The 24,277-nt window shown below is 44.3% G+C and overlaps 2 protein-coding genes across 3 annotated transcripts; one reads left to right on the plus strand and one right to left on the minus strand.

Annotated features, from left to right (window-relative positions):
* Window positions 1–829: 829 nt before the first annotated feature.
* LOC108928997 (protein lifeguard 3-like) lies at window positions 830–9,666 on the minus strand. 2 transcript variants are annotated; one of them, XM_018743259.2, is made up of 12 exons: window positions 9,528–9,666; window positions 6,797–7,100; window positions 5,860–5,930; window positions 4,987–5,051; window positions 4,477–4,530; window positions 4,153–4,203; window positions 3,576–3,615; window positions 2,695–2,732; window positions 2,491–2,578; window positions 2,267–2,362; window positions 1,749–1,802; window positions 830–1,616 (listed from the first exon to the last, which is right to left on the minus strand). In XM_018743259.2, the coding sequence occupies exons 2-12, from the start codon at window positions 7,068–7,070 to the stop codon at window positions 1,467–1,469; spliced, it is 981 nt and encodes a 326-aa protein (XP_018598775.2). In that variant the 5' UTR covers window positions 7,071–7,100; window positions 9,528–9,666; the 3' UTR covers window positions 830–1,466. The 2 variants fall into 2 exon arrangements, with proteins under 2 accessions (XP_018598775.2, XP_018598776.2); XM_018743260.2 differs by lacking the exon at window positions 9,528–9,666 and adding an exon at window positions 7,328–7,640.
* Window positions 9,667–11,100: 1,434 nt separating this feature from the next.
* On the plus strand, window positions 11,101–23,911 carry pnkd (PNKD metallo-beta-lactamase domain containing). The gene is made up of 9 exons (XM_018743261.2): window positions 11,101–11,297; window positions 11,975–12,090; window positions 12,871–12,983; window positions 14,139–14,197; window positions 15,566–15,658; window positions 19,448–19,611; window positions 20,783–20,869; window positions 21,306–21,421; window positions 22,603–23,911. The coding sequence occupies exons 1-9, from the start codon at window positions 11,101–11,103 to the stop codon at window positions 22,774–22,776; spliced, it is 1,119 nt and encodes a 372-aa protein (XP_018598777.1). The 3' UTR covers window positions 22,777–23,911.
* The last annotated feature ends 366 nt before the right edge of the window (window positions 23,912–24,277 follow it).

Genomic DNA, 24,277 nt, shown 5'->3' on the forward strand with positions numbered 1-24,277 from the left:
TATCCATAGTTTCCCACAAGATATTAAAAAGAAGAGCGTCCTTTTGTCCGTGTCCATCTGGATTTATATACTTTTACGCCTTTCTGGAATCCACGTGAGGATCTGGGCTAACTCATTAGCTTAGCCGGATCGTTACAGGTTACAGATGTAAGGTTGAAATTACAGGTGTTTGACTCTTTATGTGGCCTTCTGTTCATACAATGTTCCACTTTAAAAACTAGTTGACCAATTTAGTGATTATTTGAGAACTTGCCCAGATTTTGAAGATAGACCTTGCTTTTACACATGGTAAAAAGCAAAAGTTTTAGTTGTAATTAGTTTCCTGGTGAGGTCTGAATCTGAAGCTTAGTGAATTGCTATGATGTATACCTTGACTGTAATGCTACTTCTGGTGGGATTTTTTTTCCCCATTTGATATTTTTATGGCTAGTGATACATGAAATAAATTAGCTTAACAGTAAAATGGTATGATACAAAGTTTCTCCTTCTCAGGATGATTGGACTACCGTCAGGAATTATTGGCTTCTTTCTCGCCAAGAGGCAAGTGGACAAAAATCGCCTGAAGCAGCTGAAAATTCGCCAGCGGATGAGGAAGTCAAACGAGGGCTCATATGAGAGCGAGCGTTATGGAACTGTGATAAAATCGGAATAAGGACTCTTCGCTTTCAGAATCCCACAGCTAATATCATGGCAAACCTGTAAAGTTTGTCACATTGTCTAAATGCTGTCACAACGGTGTTATGCTGTGTTGTTCGAGTTAAAATGCCTCTGAACATCTACATCTAACACTCTACTTAAATCTTACTTGTGGGCAGGTTGGTAAATAGGCTTTAGATGTAGCATCATTTATTAAAGATATGAACAATTCACTGACCTCAGGTTTCCTTTTTCCCCCTCAATCATGCTGGTAAAATCATAGTTTAGTTGAATGTTTTTAATAAAATTGGAATTTCATAGTCAAATGTAAATGGCAATGCAATATATTCTAGGTAAGTAAGATTAGAATATTTAATATTAAAGTAACAAGTAAAATCATAGGTAGGCAGCAAAAGGAGATTGAAAAAATACAATAACTTGCTGTGGATAAAAAAAAAAGTGTATATATAAAATAGAAAGTGCAGCACACAAAATGGCAATTCTTAAAATGAAAATTTTTCAAAAATACTTGAATTGCTAGACAGTTTTCAAAAACAAGAGACTTCTATTATGAAAAGCTCTTAGCTGATGAAAATAGACGTGCTCCAAAATACATCCTCCCATACAGATTTACATGATGCGATCACCTCCAATGCTTCACGTAGAGGGGGTCTGATTCAGTCAAAAATACCAATATGTACATCATTGTTAATGTGTAATAATCCTGTGGAATGTAGTTTGACATGAAAAACTGTAAGAAGTATTTGTTGAACATGTTTATAGGAACAAAGTCTCTATGTGACCTGAATGACGAGTTGTCTTTTTCACTACTACTTTGAAGATGCCCCAACGAGCTGCAGGAGGCGCAGGAAGAGCATGATGATGTCAATGTAGAGCATGAGAGCTCCAAATACATACTCCTCCGGGCTGATGGCGTACTTGCCCTTTCCAATGAGCAGCTGGGTGTCGTAGGCTAAAAACTGCAAACGGACGTGGTTAACATACCTCAGACATGTCTTTTAACATTTACATTTATTCATTTGGCAGATGCTTTTCTCAGAGTGACGATGCAATGTTTTCTTAAACATCCAAGAAAACTTTGATCAACTCACCACGGTGTAAATGACGGCTCCGATGGAAGCATACAGCATGTGCACCCAAAAAATCTATGGGATTCAAACAAGTAACTTCTTTAAAATTATGTAGACAAACATCCACAAAAAAGTATAGACCGATATTTTTACAAGGAGAACACCTTTTGGCCCACAGCAACAAAATTCAGCCATCCACCAATCGCTCTGGTTAGGCAAGGACTGGTGGTCTAGAGCCTATCCCAAAATAAAAGGGTGCACACCCTGGAGAGGAAGCAAGTCCATCCCAGGGCACAAAAGTCACACACTTCCCTCACATCAACACGCTATGGGCGATTTAGAGTCATCATTCAGTCTACAACATGTCACCGGAATGTGGGAGGAAACACACGGGGAAAATATGCAAACTCCATTCAGACCAAGCTGGATTTGAACCCACAGCCTGTGAGTTATGAGGCACCAGTGCTATCCCCTGTGCCCCCATGCCAAGAATAAGCAGTTTTATTTGCACAGATCTTACCACACAGAGCCACACTTACGTATTTGAGGGAGAGCACAATGACTGCGGCGATGCTAGTAACAAAGAGAACGATGGCGAGGGCACACAAAAGACCTCCGCATGAAGTGAGATCCACCTGAAGCAAAGAGACACCCTTCATTTAATGACGACATTTAAAAATAGACCCCAAAATAAGACCACAGCTGAACATATATCACCAAAGGCTGAGCTCTTCATTAAGAGCGTTTACACGATTTCCTTTACCTTAGTCTGGAAACTGAAGAGCGTAACGACGACACACACTACCACAGTGATTCCCAGGGCCAGAAAGACTGCTTTTGTATCATAGTAACTGTTAATAAGTAAAATGAGGTAATGCAAAAGTGAACTTTCATATCATTTAATGCAAATGACACAAATACACATCAACAGCCCCTTTACCCTTTTCATATGCGGTGGGCAACGCACCTTGATAATGTTCCTGTCATGTAGGACAAGGCAAGTGTCTGTCCAAAACAAAGAGGAAAAACGTGAACCATAAAAAAAAAAATTAAAATAATATCATTACGGTCGAGAAGTGTTCTACATACAGGGTAAAAAAAGAAGCTGAAGCAGATGTATATTCCCTGTGACCTTATAAAATGTTTTGATTTTGGAGAATCTATCATTTAGAAACAACACTACATTATTATTATTTATTGTGCATAGACTCTTATCCAAGGTGACTTACAGTACTAAATGGTTGACTTTGCAATGATTTAATCCATTTATACAGCAGGGTAATTTTACTATATTAATTCAAAGTAAGTACCTTGTTCAACAGCCCTAACCACCGCACCACCTCCTGGCCCATGTTTTACACAGTATGTTGAGAAGTGTTATCCAAAATGCACAAAATAAAGTGACCCGCTGCATGACTGAATTTAGGTCCAACATAAAGTCTGCAGCACTACAGATCTTAAGGATGCTTACATTTAAGTACTATGCAAAGAAAAGTGATCCAACAATTTGTTTTTTGCTGTTAAAGAATATCCAAAAATAAAGTCTGAATTCCCCAGTTAATTCCTGTCATGTTCTAAACGCTTAATCCCACTTCTGCCACCAACAGACAGCTACATTTAATTTATTTATTCAGCTGATGCTTTTCTCCAGAGCAACTTACAATGTTAAGCTACTTACAGTTATTTACCCATTTATACAGCAGGGTATTTTTACTGGAGGCAGTTAGGCCAGCAGTAGGTGGGATTCTAACCAGTGACCTTTAGCTCTCAAGGCTAACCACTATTATACCAGCTGCCACTTCCTGCTGTAGGTGACTTTCAGTTATGCTCGGTGAGAATGTGACTTACAAAGATGGTGAGCAGGATGAAATTCCACGGGTAGCGCCTCCTGAGAACAAAACAAACGGAAGTGGTTTGACCTCTACGGGAACAGGCTGGTACATGATTTTTTTAGTCCAATCAGCTACATTGGACTAACGGTCTAGCAGCGATGCCAATTACATACTCACATTTCCTCTCAAATTCTGCAGGTATAAAACAATTTAATAGAGTATAACTGTCTTTTTTGTATATTATAACAGAAGAACTAATATACCAAACATATAGGTAGTTTAATATTTTAAAAACACACACAAAACCTGCAGATACAAGGCGCTCCAAGGCGAAAGGGCAACACTCCCAAAAGTTATAAACATGGCTGAGCTGCTAACGGGTCATTTTTGCTCTTTTTTCACTGCTTCATCTACCCATTTCATGCAAAGCAACTTCCAGTTCCAAGCGGAAAGTTCTAGTAGCTCAACTCAATTTAAGCATCTCGGTCAAGGGCGCGTGAAGCCGCAGCAGACGGGTCACGGATCCATGCCCTTAAACGCTACGCTGTGCGACACCTGCCTGATGCAAAGGATGAGAGAAGGTTAAAACTCACCTGGGTCCTTCGCAGCAGAGGAGGGCAACGTAGGTGGTAAGTAACACTCCACTGGAAGAAATACAAGTCAAGAGTTTGGAACAGGAGACCCAGCGTCTATATCACTGTAATGTAACTGCATCGGCGTGCATGTGGACAAATCGATTATTTCAACATCAGGCATGTCTCTCGTAAAGTTGGAAACACGCAGTACGTTTTAAAACAAAGACCAGTATGTGTGGTTCAGCAGTGCAACAGGAATTAAAGCACACTCTGGAACAGGCGAGCGCTACTAGTACGAAAAAGCGAGCGCGTCTGCGTTCGACGCAGTAGGAGAGATCTTACTATGATGCGTAGTACACGGTTGGGTTTCTCACCACAAAAAAGTGAACGGGTTCGCTGTCAATAAAAAAAATGAGAGAAGGTTCCGGAGAGGTTAGGGTTTACAATTTTTTTTTTCTTTTAAACATACAACTATTCAGCTGACACATTTATCCAAGGCATCTTACGATGTCTAACAAGTAACTTCACAATTATTTGCTCATTTATACTGTACACGAGCTTTTTTTACTGTATTAATTCAGGGTAAGAACCATAATCAAAGGTACTGCACCAGGAGGTGATATTTAAGCCAGGGACATTCACATTACAAGGCAAGAGCCGTAACCACTACACCACCTACTGGTCACACAAACAAGCTGTACATTTGAAAAATCATATACTGGAACGCTCAAGCTCAACAAGTGAAGGGTCTACTTTATACCGTCTTCCAAAGCACTTTCAGGAGGGGAACATGTGGTCTTAAAAACATTAACATAAACTAAGGTAATACTGGGACAGTTTTACTCGACTTACACAAACACGAAAACAGCCACGATGCCCAAGGTTATAAGGAGCTGAGTTGCCAGAATGAGGTAAACCTGTAACGTAAAAAGGACATCATTTTCTACCATTAATAGCTTGTATTTCATTCTGAAACAGCTGCTGTTCAGTCCACAGACTATTTTCCTACACAGGTGGTCCCCGATTTACGATAGGGTTGCCTTCCCTGAAACCCATCATAAGTCGAAAATATCGTAAGTCAAAAATGCACTTAATACACACCTCTGTGTGACAGAATGGGAGGTGCGGATCGCTGCCCGGGGTGGGGGGAATCAAAATTCAAAATTTGCAGTACTGTTTCTACTGAACGTCTATTGCCAGCTCACCATCGTAAAGTCGAAAAAAAAATCGCAAGTCGAACCATCGTAAATCGGGGCCCATCCGTACAAACAAATTATGGTATGTGCCCTCACTAACATTCCAGTTAAAGATACCCAAAAAAGCCATGGACAGACAGTTATCTTTGACGCTTCCAAAGTCACTTACAATGTTAGATAGTCAACTTCACACTGATTTACCCATTTTTGCTGCAGGGTAATTCTTACTGTATCAATTCAGGGTGAGTACCTTGATTGAGGATACTAAGCAGGACATGGATTTGAACCAGGACCCCTCAGATGTACATGTATTCATTGAGCTAATAGGTCTTCCCCAAAGCAACTCACAATGTTAAGGTACTTACAGGTATTCACCCATTTATACAGCTGGGTAATTTTATTGGAGCAATTCAGGGTAACTACCTTACTCAAGGGTACTAGAGCTGGAGGAGGGATTCGAACCTGCAACCTTTGGGTCCAACAGCAGCAGTTCTAACCACTACACCAGCGGGAGGGGGGGGGGACTCACTTTCCGTAAAAAGGTGTGTCGGACTTCCAGGCTTTCCCAGCTGCGTCTTGTGCAGAGCCCCTCTTCGTCATCTGCGGACAGATCAGAGAATCGGTCGCATTAGTCGTGCGTCCGAGCAGCGACGCGCCTCACATCTCCACATCCATCTCTTCGTGCTTCTGGAGCCCCGAACCGCCACTTACCGTGCCTTAAACAGGATGCTGAATACCGATCCTGAACGCCCCAGTGTTCAATGAAGAGTTATACTCCGGTGCAGGACTTTCCACCCGTTTCCCTCCGAAGGCTTCGGCCAATTTTTATATTTCGTTTCTTAACTGATGCTCTCATCCAAAGAGACTTACACTGGTCCACATTAAAATTTTACATCAATGTCAATCTGAGTACTTTGCTCTACGGTACCACAGCAGGGACCCCAGTGCAGGTCTCTACTACTCTACTGCCACACTCTAGTAAGGAGCAGTAGGTGGCGTAGTGGTTAAAGCCCTCACCTCGAAATCAGACTACCCAGGTTTGAATTGAAGCCGTCGAACCTTTGAGCACGGTACCGCCCCTGAATTAGCATAGTAAAAATTACCCAGCTCTATAAAGAGGCGAGTCGCTGTAACCATCTCAACACTCAGTCGCTTTGCAGAAAAGCATCACGCAAATTAATAAGTAATAATAAAAGGCTTCCGCCAAACTGAAAAGCAGAACAACACTGCTGTGAACCCCCTGCGTGCATTTTCCACTTTTTTTTTTCTTTTTTTAAATATGTACAAGCGATACTAAAAGTGGTTACCGCGTATTTACGAGGTAAAGCCACAAGCAGCAGAAATATTGTACACCCTGTTTTTGTGCCATTCTGCGCATAACAGTGGAACACAATTAAAAGCACGGGTAACAATAGAAATGTTTCATCGCTTTTTTTTTTGCATTTAAGGAGGAGCAAAATGTTTACCTGGGTTGATCACCACTGAGGAGACATGTGGGGCAACGGCCAGGGGCACATCCATCGGCATGCTCACCGCAGGGCGTCCCGGCCCCGGCAGCACGTCGCACCGGTGCCCCACGGGGGCGGGCTGGGAAACAGCGGGGTGGTACCCGGGAGTGGGGGCGTACAGAGGTGGGGGAGGCTGGCTTTCATAATCATAGGGTGGGGGCTCGCAGCAGCTATCGTGCATCACCAGGGGAGTCGAGTCACGGTAGCTCGGCGGGGAATCCGATTTGGACATTGCGATTTCGGCGATGACCCAAAGAGCGAACTGAAAGAACGAAAAGAGCGTTAGTTTTGTTGGGGTTGTTCATCACACGTCCCTCCTTCGTCGGGAACAGCTCGTCCGGCGCAGGGTCATGGAGGTCCAGAGTCTATCCCGGCAGCACGGGGTGCGAGGCTGGGTAGGATGGGGCACCAGGTCATGACAAGACAGTTCCACACACACACACACACTAAGGGCACTTTTACAGTCACCAATGCATCTGAAACACACACCGTTTCACTTGTCGCACTTCAAACTGTGCTTGTGCTTGATATGTTCCCTTTTCTTTCGAAATCACCCCTCATTTTCAGCTTCACGAAGGCTCGGACTACACGCTACATTCCGTTTCCTTTAGCTTGGCTTGTTGCTCGACCGCCAGTGGAAAATAGAAAAAAAGAAAAGAAAAAAAAAAAAAATCAGATGCAAACATCGCACAGCTTCCTCAGACCTACAAGCGACGACTGCGGGGAGCGCGGATTGTCGCTGCATATCAGTTACCTGCTGCAACAAACCCAATTTTTTTCCCACACAGCGCAAAAGAACACCCACCACCACAGAGGCAACTATCTGAACCTTTAAAATATCACTTTCTTTCCATGCATTACTGTACGCTTCCCCTCCTCGGGTCACACGCCACGAAACACATCCTCCCCCACAGGTCCTTTTCAAAGGTGTTAGTAATTATATGGGGGGGGGGGGGCAGGGGCGCGGTGGCGGAGTGGGTTTCACCGGGTCCTGCTCTCCGGTGGGCCTGGGGCTCAAGTCCCGCTTGGGGTGCCTTTTGATGGAGTGGCGTCCCGTCCCGGGTACGTCCCCTCGCCCTGTGTTGCTGGGTTAGGCTCTGGCTCCTTGCGACCTCGTATGGGACAAGCGGTTCAGACGGTGTGTGTGTGTGTGTGTGTGTGTGTGTGTGTGGTAATTATATCATTTATCACATGGTGAAGCGTGTTATTCAATAGCCTTCAGCTCTCGTGTCCATGTAGCGTAGCTGAGCCGGCAAACTGTGACCAGTGATCCAACATCAACATTCGAACCTCCAACTGTAACTAACAGGAGTTCGGTGGCGTGTCTGTAATTTGAAACGGAAAGACCGTCAGAGAGGACCGCTCCACGTGCACCACCCTCAAACTACGCCTCCCCCCTCCGGTGAGGGTCGTCTTACATTGTTTTCCAGCACAGCAAACCAACCATGTGAATCCCCCCCCCCCCCCGTGTTGTACACCCATCATTTCCCGTTACCAAAGGCGCTCTCTTCACTTTCACTTTTATGCAACCACACAGTCCTGCGAGGAGGCCTTCGCCTGGAAACATGTTGCTGCACCTCGACGACTGGGACACAGACCAGAAGAGAAGGAGCACATCGACTTCTAGAAAAGTCCATCAGAAACTGCCAAACTGCAGCACCTTCCCCTGCAAATCACTGGCCACCAAAGCATAAAAGTGAAATATATATAAAATGGAAATTTAACTTTTTCAACTCATTCATGTGCACTTGGATAAAACCACAACCTCAGATTTTATATTATTATATATACACACACACACCTCTATATTTTTAATATTATTAAATAATATTATTTATACTATAAATACATAATATATACACATACTGTATATAGTGATAGATACATAGATATATATCTATTGTAAATATATGTACTGCATATACCACTGTGTCTATTCTGCATCATATGTGTGTCATATACAGTATGTCACAGGTTCAATCAATCCCCACCTCCAGCTGTAATACCCTTGATCAAGGTACTTACCCTAAATTGGTACAGTAAAATTACCCATCTGAATAAATGGGTAAATAATTGTAAGCTTGTAATAACTGTGACCTTACTGTACGTCGCTTGGAGAAAAGTGTCAGCTAAATGAACAAATGTAAATATATATACATATACACACACACACACTTACGTATGGTGCAGAACAGAGAGAGACACATAGACTGTCATTCATTGTAATTCAAGATTAGCATATTTTTTATTTGGTTTTAATGTTTGTTTGTTTGTTGCAGTTGTTTTATATATATCATTTATAACACGTCATGTCATTTATTAAACGACACACACACAAAGATATGCATGGAACTGCAACTGGTAACAAATGACCCAGGTAATTTGAGACGGAACAGAAGTATGATGGACACAAGTGTGCGGAGAGACAAAGACACTAGTTTGCGGAGACGAGAGAAACTTTGTAACAATTAATGCGGTGGAACAAACACGGAGGAGGCGCGAGGCATCGTCGCGGACACGACGGATCACGTTTAAACTACAGCAAAAAAACGCCAGTTCTCGACTCGAGAAACGAGACGAGGGATTCGACCCGCGATATTCGGGATTGGAACAAAACAAAAAGGTTTAACTTTTGTTTTCGGCGGTTGCAAACACAGTCGCGAAAAGTCGGCCCCTTTTACCCACTCACCTGGGGGGGAGGACACGCGGAGAGCAGTAAAACACTGTCAGTCTGTGTCTCTGTGTGTGATGTGTGTGTGCTTTGTCTCTGGTATTTCCTCTCGAAGGCCACACGTGCTCCGAACGCGCCGAGCCGAGGAAGGCGGAGCTCCGGCGCGCGCGAAACGACCACAAACACAAAGTAACCGAAAGGGAACAAATGCGTAACTCCTCCGTGGGAACTCATCCACCCGGCAATACGGTACCAAGGCTAATCGCTCTTCGCAGTTTATGTTAATGAACATTTAAAAACCAGTGTGCAACTGGGGCGAAATTAGTTTCCATGGACTGTCTCTATATATAATATATTATAAATATATATACTGGCTATAGTAACATTATAGGGAATCTTGATAGCAAACTGGGAGCGTAGCACTATTTCAGCACATGTTCTTCCTAAATAACTGTTTTTTAAACACTTTTGCGAGTCAAATAACAGTTGTACTTTTTTAGGACAACGTGTCTATTCTCCTCAAAACATAACCTGCCACTAGGTGGCGCTGCAGCCTCTACTTGTATTTCACACCACCTTCGTACCGAAATCATAACCATACGAACCTTGAGATTACTACCATTTCACAGAGGTGGATATATTTGGTGGAGTAATTCAAAGTCTGTCGCCTGGTAGAGTGCGAGAGTGGGACTCGAACCAGCAACCTTCGGGTTATAAATGCATGACCTTGAGCACTACCTGATTAGGACTCAACCACCCTCCTCCATGAGTGCAATAGTGGAACAACCTGCAGATAAGGTTACCTGTATGATCAGAGGCCGTGCTCTAAATCCCCATTTCATACCACACACCTAAAAATTACAGCTTTAATATGCAGTCATACGCAGACATCGCTGTGGACACATTGCTTGTGTTTTGAAAATATATTTTGAACATTTTGTATCAGCTCAGCAGCAAAGACGGTAGACAGCTCACACACTCCAGTGTGTGCAGTTCCCATAATCCCTTATGGTTCATTGTGGGATACTGAGCCTGTGCCGTTCTGTTGTGCTACAGAGAAATTCTTCTTCCTGTTGAATTGCCCTTGTGTGATCAAACGGTATTTTTCAGGGTAAATACCATACCTTGCTCAAGGGTACTACAGCTGCTGGTGGGATTCGAGCACATACCCCTGGGTAACTTTAGTGGTGCTATTGGGTTAGTACGTTTCTCAGTACTATAGCTAGAGGTGACATTGGAACCTGCGACATGTAGCTCAGGTAACAGCTCTAAATACCACGGTACCAGCGCAGCTGCCCCCCCTGTAAAGCTTTACATTCTAAAGGCTTTTCTGAACAGATGTATTTCGTATTCAGATTTACATTTATTTACCCATTTGTATAGCTGGGTAATTTTTACTGGAGCAATTTAGGCTGGTCTCAAACACGTGAAAAAGAAATACTTAATCAGAGACGCTCGATCCGGTTTCTTCCCACCGTCCAAACGACACGCGCTCATTAGTGACACACGACGGACGGCATCGTTCCTCAACGCGAATTGGCGCTCGTGACGTCATCGCAGCGAAGCCACGCCTCCCGCCCCGCCCACCAGCATGGCGCTTCCTGACTGGTCGCTGCTGTTCTTGTGCGCGGTGCCGCTATGCGGGCTGCTGGCCTTGTGCGTTCGCTGCGGGCGGTCGGGTTCGGGCTCCAGCTCCGGCTCCGGTTCGGGCTGCAGGCGGTCCGTTTTCGGCAGGGGCGTCCTGGGGAAGGTCATGGCGCGGACGGAGAAGGTGCTCTTCCGGATCGCGTAAGTCAGAAGAGCCCGAACGGATCGAAGGCACTGACTCGGGGCGCCGCTGGGGGGGGTCACCGGCGTCACCGATGGAGAGTTTCGGACACAGGCTGTTTGGACCGAGGGTTCGTTCGGACAGGGCGATCGATCGGGGACGGTTGACATCCCCATCGGCTTATAATATTTATACTGGTATTTTAATATCTCATTCATTCCGCTCGGTTTACCTTCGCAGCACTTTTACAGCAATAAAAATAAGCATCATAAAAGAAGGTGTCGAATAAAATAAATAATGTCCGCGAAACAAGCAGTGCTGTTTGTACCTCCGCTCGTCCGTGTGTGAAACATCGTCCGCATGGTACATGGATGTGTGTTCGCAGCCCCCCGGCTGAACTGACACGGTTAAACAGTTATAGAGGTCAGCGCGAATAATTAAAGATGAATAACACAGTCGTTTTGGTAGGAAAACACCACGTCTGTTATTAAACATTACCATGCACTGGCTGGAGAATCACTTTATTTCACACACACACACACACACACATTGTCAGAACCGCTTGTCCCATACGGGGTCACGGGGAACCGGAGCCTACCCGGCAACACAGGGCGTTTCAGTGCGGGATAAATGATCGTGTCATCGATCGTAAACATGATCAGATGTGCTGTGCTGTACACTCTGCTGCCTCCTGCAGGTACACGTTGTACACGAGGACCAAGCTGGGCTACCTGTTCTACAAAAGGCAGGTGAGAAAGGCCCGCGAGTGGTTCCCCTCTGGCCATTCCAGTGCCCATCCAGTGGAGGTCAATGGTAAGCCTCCCACCTGCTCTCTTGGGAATAATAAACTGGGAAAACCAAACGACATTATTCACGTTTGTCTGATGCACTTATTTCCTTAGCAGATGTTTTTCTCCAAAGTAACTTCCGTTGAACTCTCTGTAGTGTTATGAGCCCACACACCTTATTCACCATGGTGATTTACACCGCTAGATACACTACTTACGGTGGGTCACTCATCCATACCTCAGTGGAACACACACACACACACTCTCTGTCTGCCACTCACACTATGGGGGAACTTGAACAGCATGTTTTTGGAGTGTGTGAGGAAACCAGAGCACCTGAAGACTTACACTGCTAGATGCACTACTTACAAGGGGTCACTCATCCATAACATCAGTGGAACACACTCTCTCTCTCTCTCTCTCTCTCACTCATACACTATCTTTGGAGTGTGGGAGGAAACCTGTGCAGACACAGGGGAACACGCAGACTCTACACAGACTGATCGGGGATCGAACCCACATCCTCTCACACCACCTAGGTGCTGTGAGACGGCAGCACTACTCGCTGTGCCACCATGCCGCCCTCATCTTCTCCAGATCGACTCGCAATGTTGCGCTACTAGGTTTTTACCCATTTATACAGCCTGGTAATTTTACTGGGGCAATTTAAGGTAAGTCAAGGGTACTACAGCCAAAGGTGGGATTCAAACCTACAACCTTTGGGTCCAAAGGCGGTAGTTGTAACTGCTACGCTACCATCTGTCCTGATATGATTTATGAATAATATTTTCTCCGTTGTCTCCAGGTATCAAAATAATACCCGTTCCGGTTCTGACGGACAACTACAGCTACCTGGTTGTTGACACTGAGCTGAGAGTCGCCGTGGCCGTGGACCCTGCTGACCCACAGGCGGTCCAGGTAGGTGAACCCATGCTGAGCACAAGTGTGTGGTTTGGGGGCGGCGGCGGGGGGGGGTTGCGTGCAGGCTCTTATTCATCCAAAACAAACTGCGGCGTGTCGGTGACCGTAATTACACCCTCTAGGTTATTGAATTGGGACTTTGAACAGCTACATCCCAGCACTCGTGGTTTGGCAGATTCCAGCAGAGCAGGTCTGGCTTTTCGTTTTCAGGCCGTTAAACATGATAAAAACACATATTATATTCCTCACGAGTATTATTGGCCTGCAGCGTGCTGGCGTTTCATCCGGCCCGCTCTCTGCCTCGCACCCTGCGCTTCCAGGATAGGCTCTGGACCACCGCCACCCTGCATTGGATGCGTGGCTATTGATAATGGATCGATGGAGTATCGGGTCGTCCTGGTGGTGCTGACGTTGTGATGAGAAAGGCGATTCCCGAGAAGATGCTTTTCGTAACGTGGCCGCTTTCTCGCCCGTGTGCATCGTTAGCTTCTCGGTATCGCCTCCCCCATAGTGGGGGGGGTGCGTTTTGGCAGCCTTCCAGATGTGAAACCAAGCTGGTCCAGGTTCGGTTCCAGCAGAACGGGCACAGTCCTGGCAGTTCTGAGTGTTTGGGTCACGGGTCCAGCTCGCCAGACCTGTGTGTTTCCCTGTTTACTCTCTGCGCTGGCACACGCCATCTAATAACACCGCGCCATTCTTCCGGAATATTCCCCATACGATCGAAGCACATTAAGGCCAGTGGGTAGCCAGGTGGTTTTAGCCATCACTATGCACTTGAAGTACCCAGGTTCAAATCCCACTCCTTCTGTAGTGCCCTTGCTCAAGGTGCTTCACCTGAACCGATACAGTAAAAATGACCCATCTATATAAATTCATAAATAATCGTTAAGTGCATGAATCTAGCATAAGTCCCTTTGGAGAAAAACATCAGCTAAATGGGGGGGGAAAAATCTTTGATGGTTTTTTTTTTTTTTTTTTCTGGCAGCCTTCTTCGTCACTGTCACTGTGCGTATAGGTTCTCCTGTGGGATTTTTGAGTTTAAGGCGTTACGTAACGATTCCTTCTGTACACCAGGTTCACTTTTCAATGTGCAGCAGGGTGTAAGTGGATAATCCAGAGACGGACTGATGCTCATGTCCCGTCCCCGTGCAGGCGTGCCTCGAGAAGGAAGGAGCGACGTTAGAAGCGATCCTGTGCACGCACAAACACTGGTGAGGAGCTGTTTCACGTTTTATGTTCATTTTTCCGAAATTCAGCGTTTCGGTCTGCAGGTTGGAGCAGATGTCCTGGTAATGATGCCGTTTAGATGCGATGTGGCTTCGCTCAGCTTCTCGTGTCCAGAGTAGGCACCCTCATCCAGCTTCCGGCTGGTGGTTTGAACCCTGTGGGACCACCGAATGGGCAGCTGGACGGACTGGTGCCTGATCTCTTAGTGACTCCACACCTGGGTTTGCGTGTAGCTTTCCGAGTTCTCGTGTCAGCCAACAGCAGGGGAATAAAAGAGCCTGTTTTGTTGAAAATCAGATTTAATATCCGTTCTCGCATTCCGTGCAATATGACGAGATTGGACAAGAATAACGTGTGTGGGGGAAACGGACAAACCCAGCGACTCCAGGAAACGGTATCCGAATAACGCCTGGTACCCTTGTTCACACGTACGATTGCGGTCAACAGTGCATCTGCTCAGACTTGTTAACTAAGTGATTCATCTTATGAATACAAAAGGCCGCTGTTCTGAGGAATCCAAGATTTGGAAGGGGGGGGAAAAAAAAAATAGCAAAACTTATTGTGTAAGATGTCGGTTATGCAAAAAAAGTGTCCGAGTGTACTCAAACTTTTGACTAGCACTGAAGTTCCGTATCACTCGGTGTGAAGGGACGAGGAGGATGTGGTCCTATCAGGGGTCGAGAGAAAGTGGACGGTTCCGCCTACTAGCACACGGCCGTTGGACTTTCCAGAGCAGGGAACGTTCCGGAAGCACGGTCACCGTGGTCCCGTGCGCGGTGCAGTGCGGCGCTTCACTGCGCCAGCATCCTTTTTGTTCCGCTTTGTGCTCTTTGTGATGAGTGTGAGGAGGAGCTTTTTTGCTGATGAATGAAAGGACTTTGCCCGACCCAGTGCGGAGCATTAAACACAAAGCCCTCGGAACCCGTTCAATTCCGCTTGTGTGGCGCCGCTAATCCGCTCCCTTTTCACCCCTTTACTTCGCATCGCTCATCTTCAGTATGTGAGCAAAAAATATTTCCATGAAGGTCCCCATGGAATGTAGTATGGATAAGAAATTGAACAAAGCGTGCTTTTCTTGCATTATTTGTATCACATATTTTGGCTTATATAAATATACTCTACATATGTACATACACATATATACAGTATATGTGATAAAATTTTTCTGATTTATTTTTGCTGTAGTTTTGGAGAATCTGAAGCAACATCACAATTAAAGAGCTCGAAATAGCTTTAGGGTTGGTTTATTTGTCCAGTTAAGCATGGTACAATCGATGTTATTTTTACAGCGCTGAGCGTTATTTGTAGGAGTCGGGTTTCCTGTTTCACTTCCTGTCCCCTTTGCCCCACAGGGATCACAGCGGGGGTAACAAAGTCCTCAAAAGGCGGCACAGCCCCTGCAGGGTGTACGGCAACGCCGCCGACAACATTCCAGGCCTGACGCAGTAAGCCCCGGCCGCTGCGGTGCTCCCTCTCACACACCCACGTACGCGCACCCGTTGAAGAGTCACGCTCATCTAAGGAGTCAAGGTGGGGTGAAACGGAGCACATATCAGCCTGGGAACGAGTGCGGTCTGAACATTTAAATTGCGGTCCTGCTAGGAATGCAGCCGCTGGTGGCGCCTCGGGTCCCTCCCCCGTCCTCCTCCACTCTGTCCCCTGAGCTCCGAGTGTCCATCCTGTTGATGGCGACTGAAACGTCCAGCCGGACCCCGTTTCATCGCTTCGTCGTCATTCATCTGACAACGGTCCTCTTCTATTCAACTGCACACGGTCACGGGATCCTCGTGGTCACATGGTACTCGGTCAGGATCAGAACTATTTGAAGGGTGGATTCATAAGCGTGTGGGGCCTGGGACTCCTGTAGTCAGTGCTGTTATAACTCTTTTGCATCGCTCTTAAATATAAGTACCTACATTATCTCCTTGCTACAAACCATCAAAATTATGAAATACAGACACCCCTCGACTTACGCAAATAAGCCGTTCTTCAATCCCTTATGTAAGTCGAAATTTACGTATGTCAGATTCCCCCTCCTCCCCCACCATTCAACAAAGGCTACCCTACTCTAGTCTACCCTACCTAACCCTAACACTACTCTACCCTACCCTAGCCCTAATCTACCCTACCCTAACCTTACCCTACCCTACCCTACCCTGCCCTACTCTACTCTACCCTACCCTACTTTACCCTACACTAACCCTAACCCTAATGTACCCTACCCTACTTTACCCAACTCTACCTTACCCTACTCTAGCCTAACCCTACCCTACCCTACCTTACCCCTACTCTACCCTACCATACCCTAACCCTGCCCTACTCTACCCCAACCCAACCCTACCCTACTCTGTTCTACCGTACCCTAGCCTACCCTACCCTACCCTGCCCTACTCTACCCTAGGCATTTGTTGCACACATGGGTATAAAACATTACACAATATAATTCTCTAGTAAATGTCAAACATATTAGATGTCTGTCATATTATTATTGTTTTCATGCCAACTGTTCCTTTCACATGCTACTTTGTACGTGCAGCATCCTTAACTATCGTATTCACAGTCGATACAGCTAAACTGGGTTCCCGTGCTATAGACCATAATCTTTGTCCACATTCATATTTCCTCATTATTTTCAATTTCATCTCCAAATCAGTTGCTGTACGCTTGCGAGACGCTTCTCGTCCTCCTTCAAGTGCACGTTTACCACTAGGCATTGTAAATTATTAAAAGGGGGGAAAAAAGCAGTACACTAAGGAGAGGAGATGCGTTCACGGCTCAAAACGCGCGGGAACTGGGGAGATGCAGCTTCCCGCCTTGTCTGGCTGCTCTGACTTGCGCTTAACGTATTTCAGATGTTTTGCGTAAAATAAAAGCGCTATCCGTAAATAGTGTGTATGCCGACAATTTTTTTTTTTTACGGAAATCCATATTTACGTGAGTCAAATTTACATTAAGTAGAGGGGTGTCTGTATTGAAGATGCAAAAATTTTCCACGTTTGTTTTTTTTTTTTTTTTTTTTTAAAACTCCGTTCTTATCGGAGCGCAGCACCACCTGAATTCCCATCATTTCCACGGTGTTTACAGTGCGGGTCTGGCGTTCTGGTTTAATTTTAGTTGCAGTGCAGTTTGAATTTAATGCAATATTAAAATCATTATAACATATTAGTCTTTTAAAAATTATATGTGAGATTTCAAAAGAGCCAAACCCATAAATAAATTGAGGAACATCCGTGTTTCTGAGATTTTGATAATTGAGGCTTGGCGGGAAAAGTAACATTAGAGCTACGAACAGATGATGTTTGCAGTGCTAAGCTGTAAAGGAGTGTGTTTTTAATTTGAAGAGTGTGTACATTTTCCAACTTTGTTATATTTTCTAAGGGAAAAGGGGAAACTGTCACGCAAGCAAGTACCTTCTCACATCACTTAACCAGATTTCCCATTCCTTTCATCACTGAGGATGTTTATTATAATAAAACATAATAATATTATTTATTATGTAAGTCCAGCAGCCTGTGACATAAAGATGGACATCCAGAGCCCATCTCTCCACTCTCAAATATTGTTTTGTACTTTATGAAACATAACCTACTATCCTGATTTCTCATGGAGAGCAGTACATTTTTCAGGAGCTCAGTTTTGCCGTAGTCCATTTTTATTCCAAAGCTTGTTGTTTCTCAAGCTGGGCTGTTATTTACCACATGGTACCGTTAAACTAACATCCAATACATCTGTGACAAAACAACTTGGCTGAAATTGGGGGACCGAACATGATTAGCAGTAGCAGACAATGGAGTTATACACAAAAATTGGACCGTCGCTACCCGGAATTTGGACCGGTCGGTGCTGATAACGAATGAATGAATAATGATTCCTTTCAGCAGACACATTAACTGGAATGAAGTACAGCCTGTGTTTTGGAGAAAAAATGAGACTGTCTGACCCATGAAAAATAACTTTTTTTTTTTTCCCTTTTCTGTATTTGCTCAGAGATGCCGCTATGTCTCAAAAGGGAGCTGGTTATTATGAACTCGTTACATTAGAGAACTTGTATATGAAAACGAGATGGGCGCGATGTACGCCCGGGCCCTGGGGACAAGGGAGGTCTTCGTGGTGACACGAAGCTGGCCGTCCGCTGCCAGTGAGCACACAAATTCTTCTCGCTCTGTGAGCTAACTGTAGCAATAAATACACACACACACACACACACACACACACACACACACACACACACACACAGAGTCTGAAACCGCTCATCCCAAACAGAGTCGTGGCAAACTGGAGCCTAACCTGGCAACACAGGGTGTAAGGCTGGAGGGGGAGGGGACACACCCAGGACAGGACGCCAGTCCATCACAAGGCACCCCAAGCGGGACTCGAACCCCAGACCTTCCAGAAAGCAGGACCTGGCCAAACTCGCCACGTCACCGCACCCCCTCTCAGCAATAAATAAAAAGGAACAAAATAATAAATCTGCCTAGGAATTAGGGTAGAGAGAGGGAGTAAAGCGGATCAGGACAAAAACACATAAATCCAAAGGATAAAGCTCTTGTGACCATTAAGTAATGGATTTTAAAGAATGTTTGTTCTGAATTGCTGCTAAGATCGCTGTGTGCTCACGTGCGGCAGCCGTGTATGTTGGAGGCTGGACTTGCGGTTACTTCATCCGTCCAGTTTTTGTGGTTCTAAATAGCATGTCTGAGCTTGATTTGTTCGGAACCGAAGTCACCTTTACCGCCAAGTCACAATGAGTAGAAGTGTAATACAGGTATCCATTGATGAATTTACTGTTTAGGTTATTTATGTAACTCAAACTTTTATGATACAAAGTGCCATTCTACGTTCCTAGTGCCTTCTGTTTTGTGGAGGCTGAAATGTGCTTTGTAATGTTTCAGAACAGTATACGTAGCTTAAATTGATACTTTTATTAATCTTTCTCTGTTAATAACTGCGCACGTAGTTAAACTGGTTTGTGTAATTTTCATCTGGTTCTTTAAAGGTACCGAATGCAGTCATGACAAACTGTCCATTCAGGTCTTGAACCTAATGTCATAATTTGAAAGTGTTAGTCGATGATTTTACGGTCAGTGCTGAGAGGCTTTTATATGTTTGACCCGTCCTGTTTGTCTCCAGGAGATGTTTATAGGAGCTTTCATGGCCCCCCGGGGATTGCAGATGTGCTGTGTGTGTGTTTGTGTTTGAGGCCCTCAGTCACGATCCTTGTGCTGGGCTTGCAGCCCTCTCTCGGACAGAGACCGCATCGAGGTTGGGCGCATGCGCTTCCGGGCTTTCTTCACCCCGGGCCACACTGTGGGCCACATGATCTACCTCCTGGACGGACGGGCGCTCGGTGGGCCCTGCAGCCTTTTCTCGGGAGACCTCGTCTTCCTCTCCGGGTGTGGTGAGTAGCTCTGAACGCTTTGGGGGCAGCGGAAGTGGGACCATGTGGTTGGGGGCTTGTCTTGTGTTTGATATCTTATGTGGGTCATTGTTCCTCTCTGTCCGTCTTAAACTGATTTAGGGACTCAGAGCTCTAAAGGGTCGCAAGTTCAAATCCCACCTTCAGTTGTAATACCCTTGAGCAAGCTAGTTACCCAAAATTGCTATAGTAAAATTACCCAGCTATATACATGGGTGAATAATTGTATGTAGCTTAATGTTGTAAATCACTTTGTTGAAAAGGATCTGATAAATGTAGCAAGAACAGAATGGATTTATGAACAAATGACACACTTTTGAAGATAGTGTCCAGTTTGTTTTTCATGGTATTTTCTTCAGTTAGCTATTTTCTTTAATTTTTCTTTATTGCGGAGACAGTGCTACTTGCGTTTCCATGCCCAGCCAATAGAGGCAGTAAAACACAGTGAAACCAAAAAGGACTGTGGGACTGGATTAATTGAATTATTTCCCACAGGGTTTACAGCCCATGTCTGGTGTTTCTGAATGTTGTTCGTCAGCAACAAGATGACAGACATTGTACATGCTTAAGGGGTGAATGAGTGATTTTAAACCGCTTTTGATTTTGATGTAGCTTTTTAATAAGCTTATTAGTCTTACAAATTATTTTATTTATTAATGCTGTGCTCAAGATTTTTAGAGAAATAAATCAACTAACGTATGCATTATAAAGTTTTTATTGGTTGTTGATGATGAACACTGAAATGTTGCCTATGATTAAGAAATCAGTTTGGAAGCAACTGGGATCGAGTAGGAGGTTGTGGAGACTTTTTTTTTTTTTTTTGTAATTTTTTTTAAGGATTTTTAATTTTAGAATAAGTCTTTATTTATTTTTCTTTATTTATTTATTTATTTTTTTATTGAGGGATATTTATTTTTTATAAAAACAATTATATCAGATGTGTATATACATCTTTAGCCTTGAATAAATCAGGGGATGTCTGTATTATTAAAATTTTTGACCGTGACTTGGTAGTAAAAGTGACTTTGGCGTTACCATCTGACTTCTGGTCCTGGTTGTTACAGATACAACCTGGTTGGTCCTGGTTGTATCCGTATATATGTCGATCATGGGATGGTTTTGCAGTGTTGTAACGAGCGTTGCCTCTCTGTAGGGAGGATGTTTGAGGGCAGTGCATCCACAATGTTGTCATCTCTGGACACAGTGGTTTCCCTCAGTGACAGCACCCTCCTTTGGCCTGGTAAATTCATGTTTCTAAAGTGTCTTAGAGAAAATACAGTAGAAGGCTTTCAAACACCCTTCAACCACATTAAAATATGGTAGTTTTTTTAAAGGGCACTAATTTTAGACATTTCAGTTCACCTATAATCCATGTTTTACGGTAAACTACAAGCTGTAGTTTTTTCTATGCTTTTATAATTGTATTTTACGGTACACTGGCAGCTGTAGTTATTTTTTTGTGCTTCTGCTTCAGAGGTTGTGGTAAACTGGCTAGCTTTAGTTATTGTTGGTTGTGCACTTACAAAAATATATAAAAAAAAAAAAAAAAAAAAATCTTATACTGTGGTGTTTAGCAGTGTTTGGCCTCCGGTCTGGAGCATGTCCTTTACTTTAACAAACTAACAGTAAGCTGGCACATGGACATGTGTTCTAAGCATTCGATCCCCACCCACCAGGTCACGAGTACGCAGAAGATAACCTGATGTTTGCCGGAGAGGTGGAGCCCGGCAATTCTGCTCGGGAGCGCAAATTCGAGTGGGTTCAACAGCAGCGGGGTCAGAAGCTCTGCACGGTGAGAATGCGGAGTGCGGATCCGCTTACGTAACGCTGCAATGGGTTCGGAAAGGCTCTCCTGGCACTGCAAGGCATGCGGAGGAAGCCTGTGAGATAATCTCTTGACTGTCAGTGCCAGGAATGCTTCCCAGAACCCCTTGGAGCTCTTCCTCCCACGGTCGACAGCCTTTGGGGCAGCACGGCGGTCAGTGTCCAGTTCCCAGTAATTAAAGGGATTAGATCTAATCCCCAGAGCACGAAGCCCTCTACTGCCGCGGTTTCGCTCTTTATAGCGGGTGGAGGAGGAACTCCAAGTGTGACCCCTGTGCTTTCAGTGAAGGGGCAGCTGAGTGGAAATCTCACTCGGGCAAGATAAGGACCTGCTTTGCTGAGCAGTAGGATGTGGATCATGGATATGGATGTTGGAATGTGTGACACACACTCCACCTTGCTCTTGCAGGTAGTGTAAAGATTAGAGCCGTACACTTGAAGAGCCCAGGTTCGAATCCCATACAGGAACCTTGATGAAGATAGTGACTATAAAGCCGGGTGAAAATTACCCTGCTGCATAAATGAATAAATCAGTGCATGTCACTTTGGAGAAAGGTGTCATATAAATAGAAATACTTGTCTGCAAAACACAACTGTTTACATTTACGAGTAAAAATTGATACCTTTATCAAACATTTACGACAGTGTCTGTGCCAGATTCCATACGTTTGCTCCGTTGTCAAACACAAAGTCTCGACTTTGTTCGTTGTCGTTGGTGCTCTTGACAATTCGGTGTCCTCAAAGTTGCTGGAAATCAAGGTATTGGACATTTTGGCCCAAATTTATGTGTGCCAATTAAATACACTTCTGAATGTTCTACGCAAAATGCAGCACAGCTTCTACATATAATTAAAAAAAATTAATTTAACTTCTTTTTGTATTAAAAATGTTTTTACCGGAGGACGTTGGAAAAACACGTTGAACCTTCAAAAGTCAGATCGCTTTGGTGACAGCTAGATCACAGAAGGGTACTTGGTTCAATCTGAGTAAACAATTAAAGAACATAGATTTCTAGAGGTGAACCAGCGAAAGCTCTGATGCACGTTTGGTTTTGATGAGTAGAATACCGTGGTGATGGAGTAGACAGATCAGCCGATCCACAGCGCTGAATGCGTTGTTCATAAAGCCACCTCCTCTCTCTTTTCCCAGAGCCCCTCCACCATCGGGGAGGAGAAGGAATACAACCCGTTCCTGCGGAGTCACGCCACCGAGCTGCACCGTGCCCTGGGGCTGCAGCAGAACCCCGATGAGGACTGGACCCGCTTCCGGGCCCGTGTGCTGGAGGAGCTGCGCAGGCGCAAGGACATCTACAAGGGCAGATAGGAAGCAGGATCCACCCTGGTCAGGGTGTGGGAACCCCCTCCAGGTGGAAGTGCCCATGACTTTGACATGGGATCATCTGAAATGAGGTCCCTTTGGATGCTGGGGTGGGGAGGTGGATACTGTCCTACCAAGTAGGAGTGGACTCAAAGTAATGGAACACTGCGTAAAATCCTGAATTAAACTCGAACAGGTACTCACGGGCACACTAAATGCAGGCGCTCAGGCTCTGCCTCGGACTGTTAACAATAATTGTGGAAGACAATCTCACGTGAGCTGGATGAGTTGTGGTTCGGAGAGTTATGAATAAGCTCCTTAAACCATGTTATGCTTTGCTCCACTTTTTCTCAGTGGTTGGTTTAATATTAGATCTTTGACTGCTTTCTTTTTTTTTTTTTTTTGTTTGAGGGATGATGTTTTTGAGGAAGCTCACTGTATGTAACCCCTGCTGGTGTTTTGAAGGCTGCTGACATTTTTATGTAATCCATCTACATTCGGATTTTTTTTTTGCACCTGTTTGAGATTTTATTACAAAGTAATAGGTGCGAAGCCTTCTGTCGAGGGCCAAGTCCTTTAGGGCGTATTGACTTATTTCACGGCTTGTCAGAGTAAGAATTTTGCACTTTGATTTCAATGTGAAACTGAATATCTGAATATCAGGTCTGACATCAGGTTTTGAAATGCTGTGTGTCCAAATACATTCTTTACATTATAACAATCCAGTTTGGAGACCATAGACTTTGTATATTGCAGCTGACTAACAGCAATAAAGTAACGAAGCCATTGACCAAATCTTTTTCTGCATCTATAACAAAATTAATTGTGAAGGATGTGGTAACATTCCTTTGGAATACCCTCTTTACTGTGCCATGTAATGCTCAACCAATACCGTTGTACAAACTCACATTTTATACTGTGTGCTTGGGTTTTATTTACAATAAAATTGTTTGGTCAGGTTTTTGCATGATGATGTGTTGTATTCTTGAGTTTACTGAATTTTTTTTTTTTTTTTTTTTTTAAATTCAAAATAGAAATTTACAGTACTGTACACCAAACGTTTAGTTTTTGTGCTCTTTTGATAAATGATTATGATACATCGGATAACTTTGTTGCTATGCACGTATAATAAAAGATTACCCCTCAGTGACCACCCTTAGTTGTACGTGCACTTATTACAATTTTGGGATTCGCTGACCACCTTGTTGTTGTTGCGCTTATAATAAGGCTTTACGGTACACTATTTTGAGATTTTTTAATAGCAGATTTTATCGTACACTAACCACCTTAAATTATTGTGCAACACTGAAGTTTTTACGGTACAGTGGCTATCTTTTATTGTTAGACGTGCTGTTATAATAGGAGGTTACAGTACAGTGGTCAGGTTTATTGTTATCTGCGCTCATACGCTATGTTTACGGTACGTCGGCCTAGTTAACGTTTCTTGTTGCACGTATAGTAAAAAGTTTACGGTAGATGAGTCTTTGTTACTGAAGCGTTGCTGTGG

This window comes from Scleropages formosus, chromosome 14 (genome assembly GCF_900964775.1).
Source record: "Scleropages formosus chromosome 14, fSclFor1.1, whole genome shotgun sequence".
NCBI lineage: Eukaryota > Metazoa > Chordata > Actinopteri > Osteoglossiformes > Osteoglossidae > Scleropages > Scleropages formosus.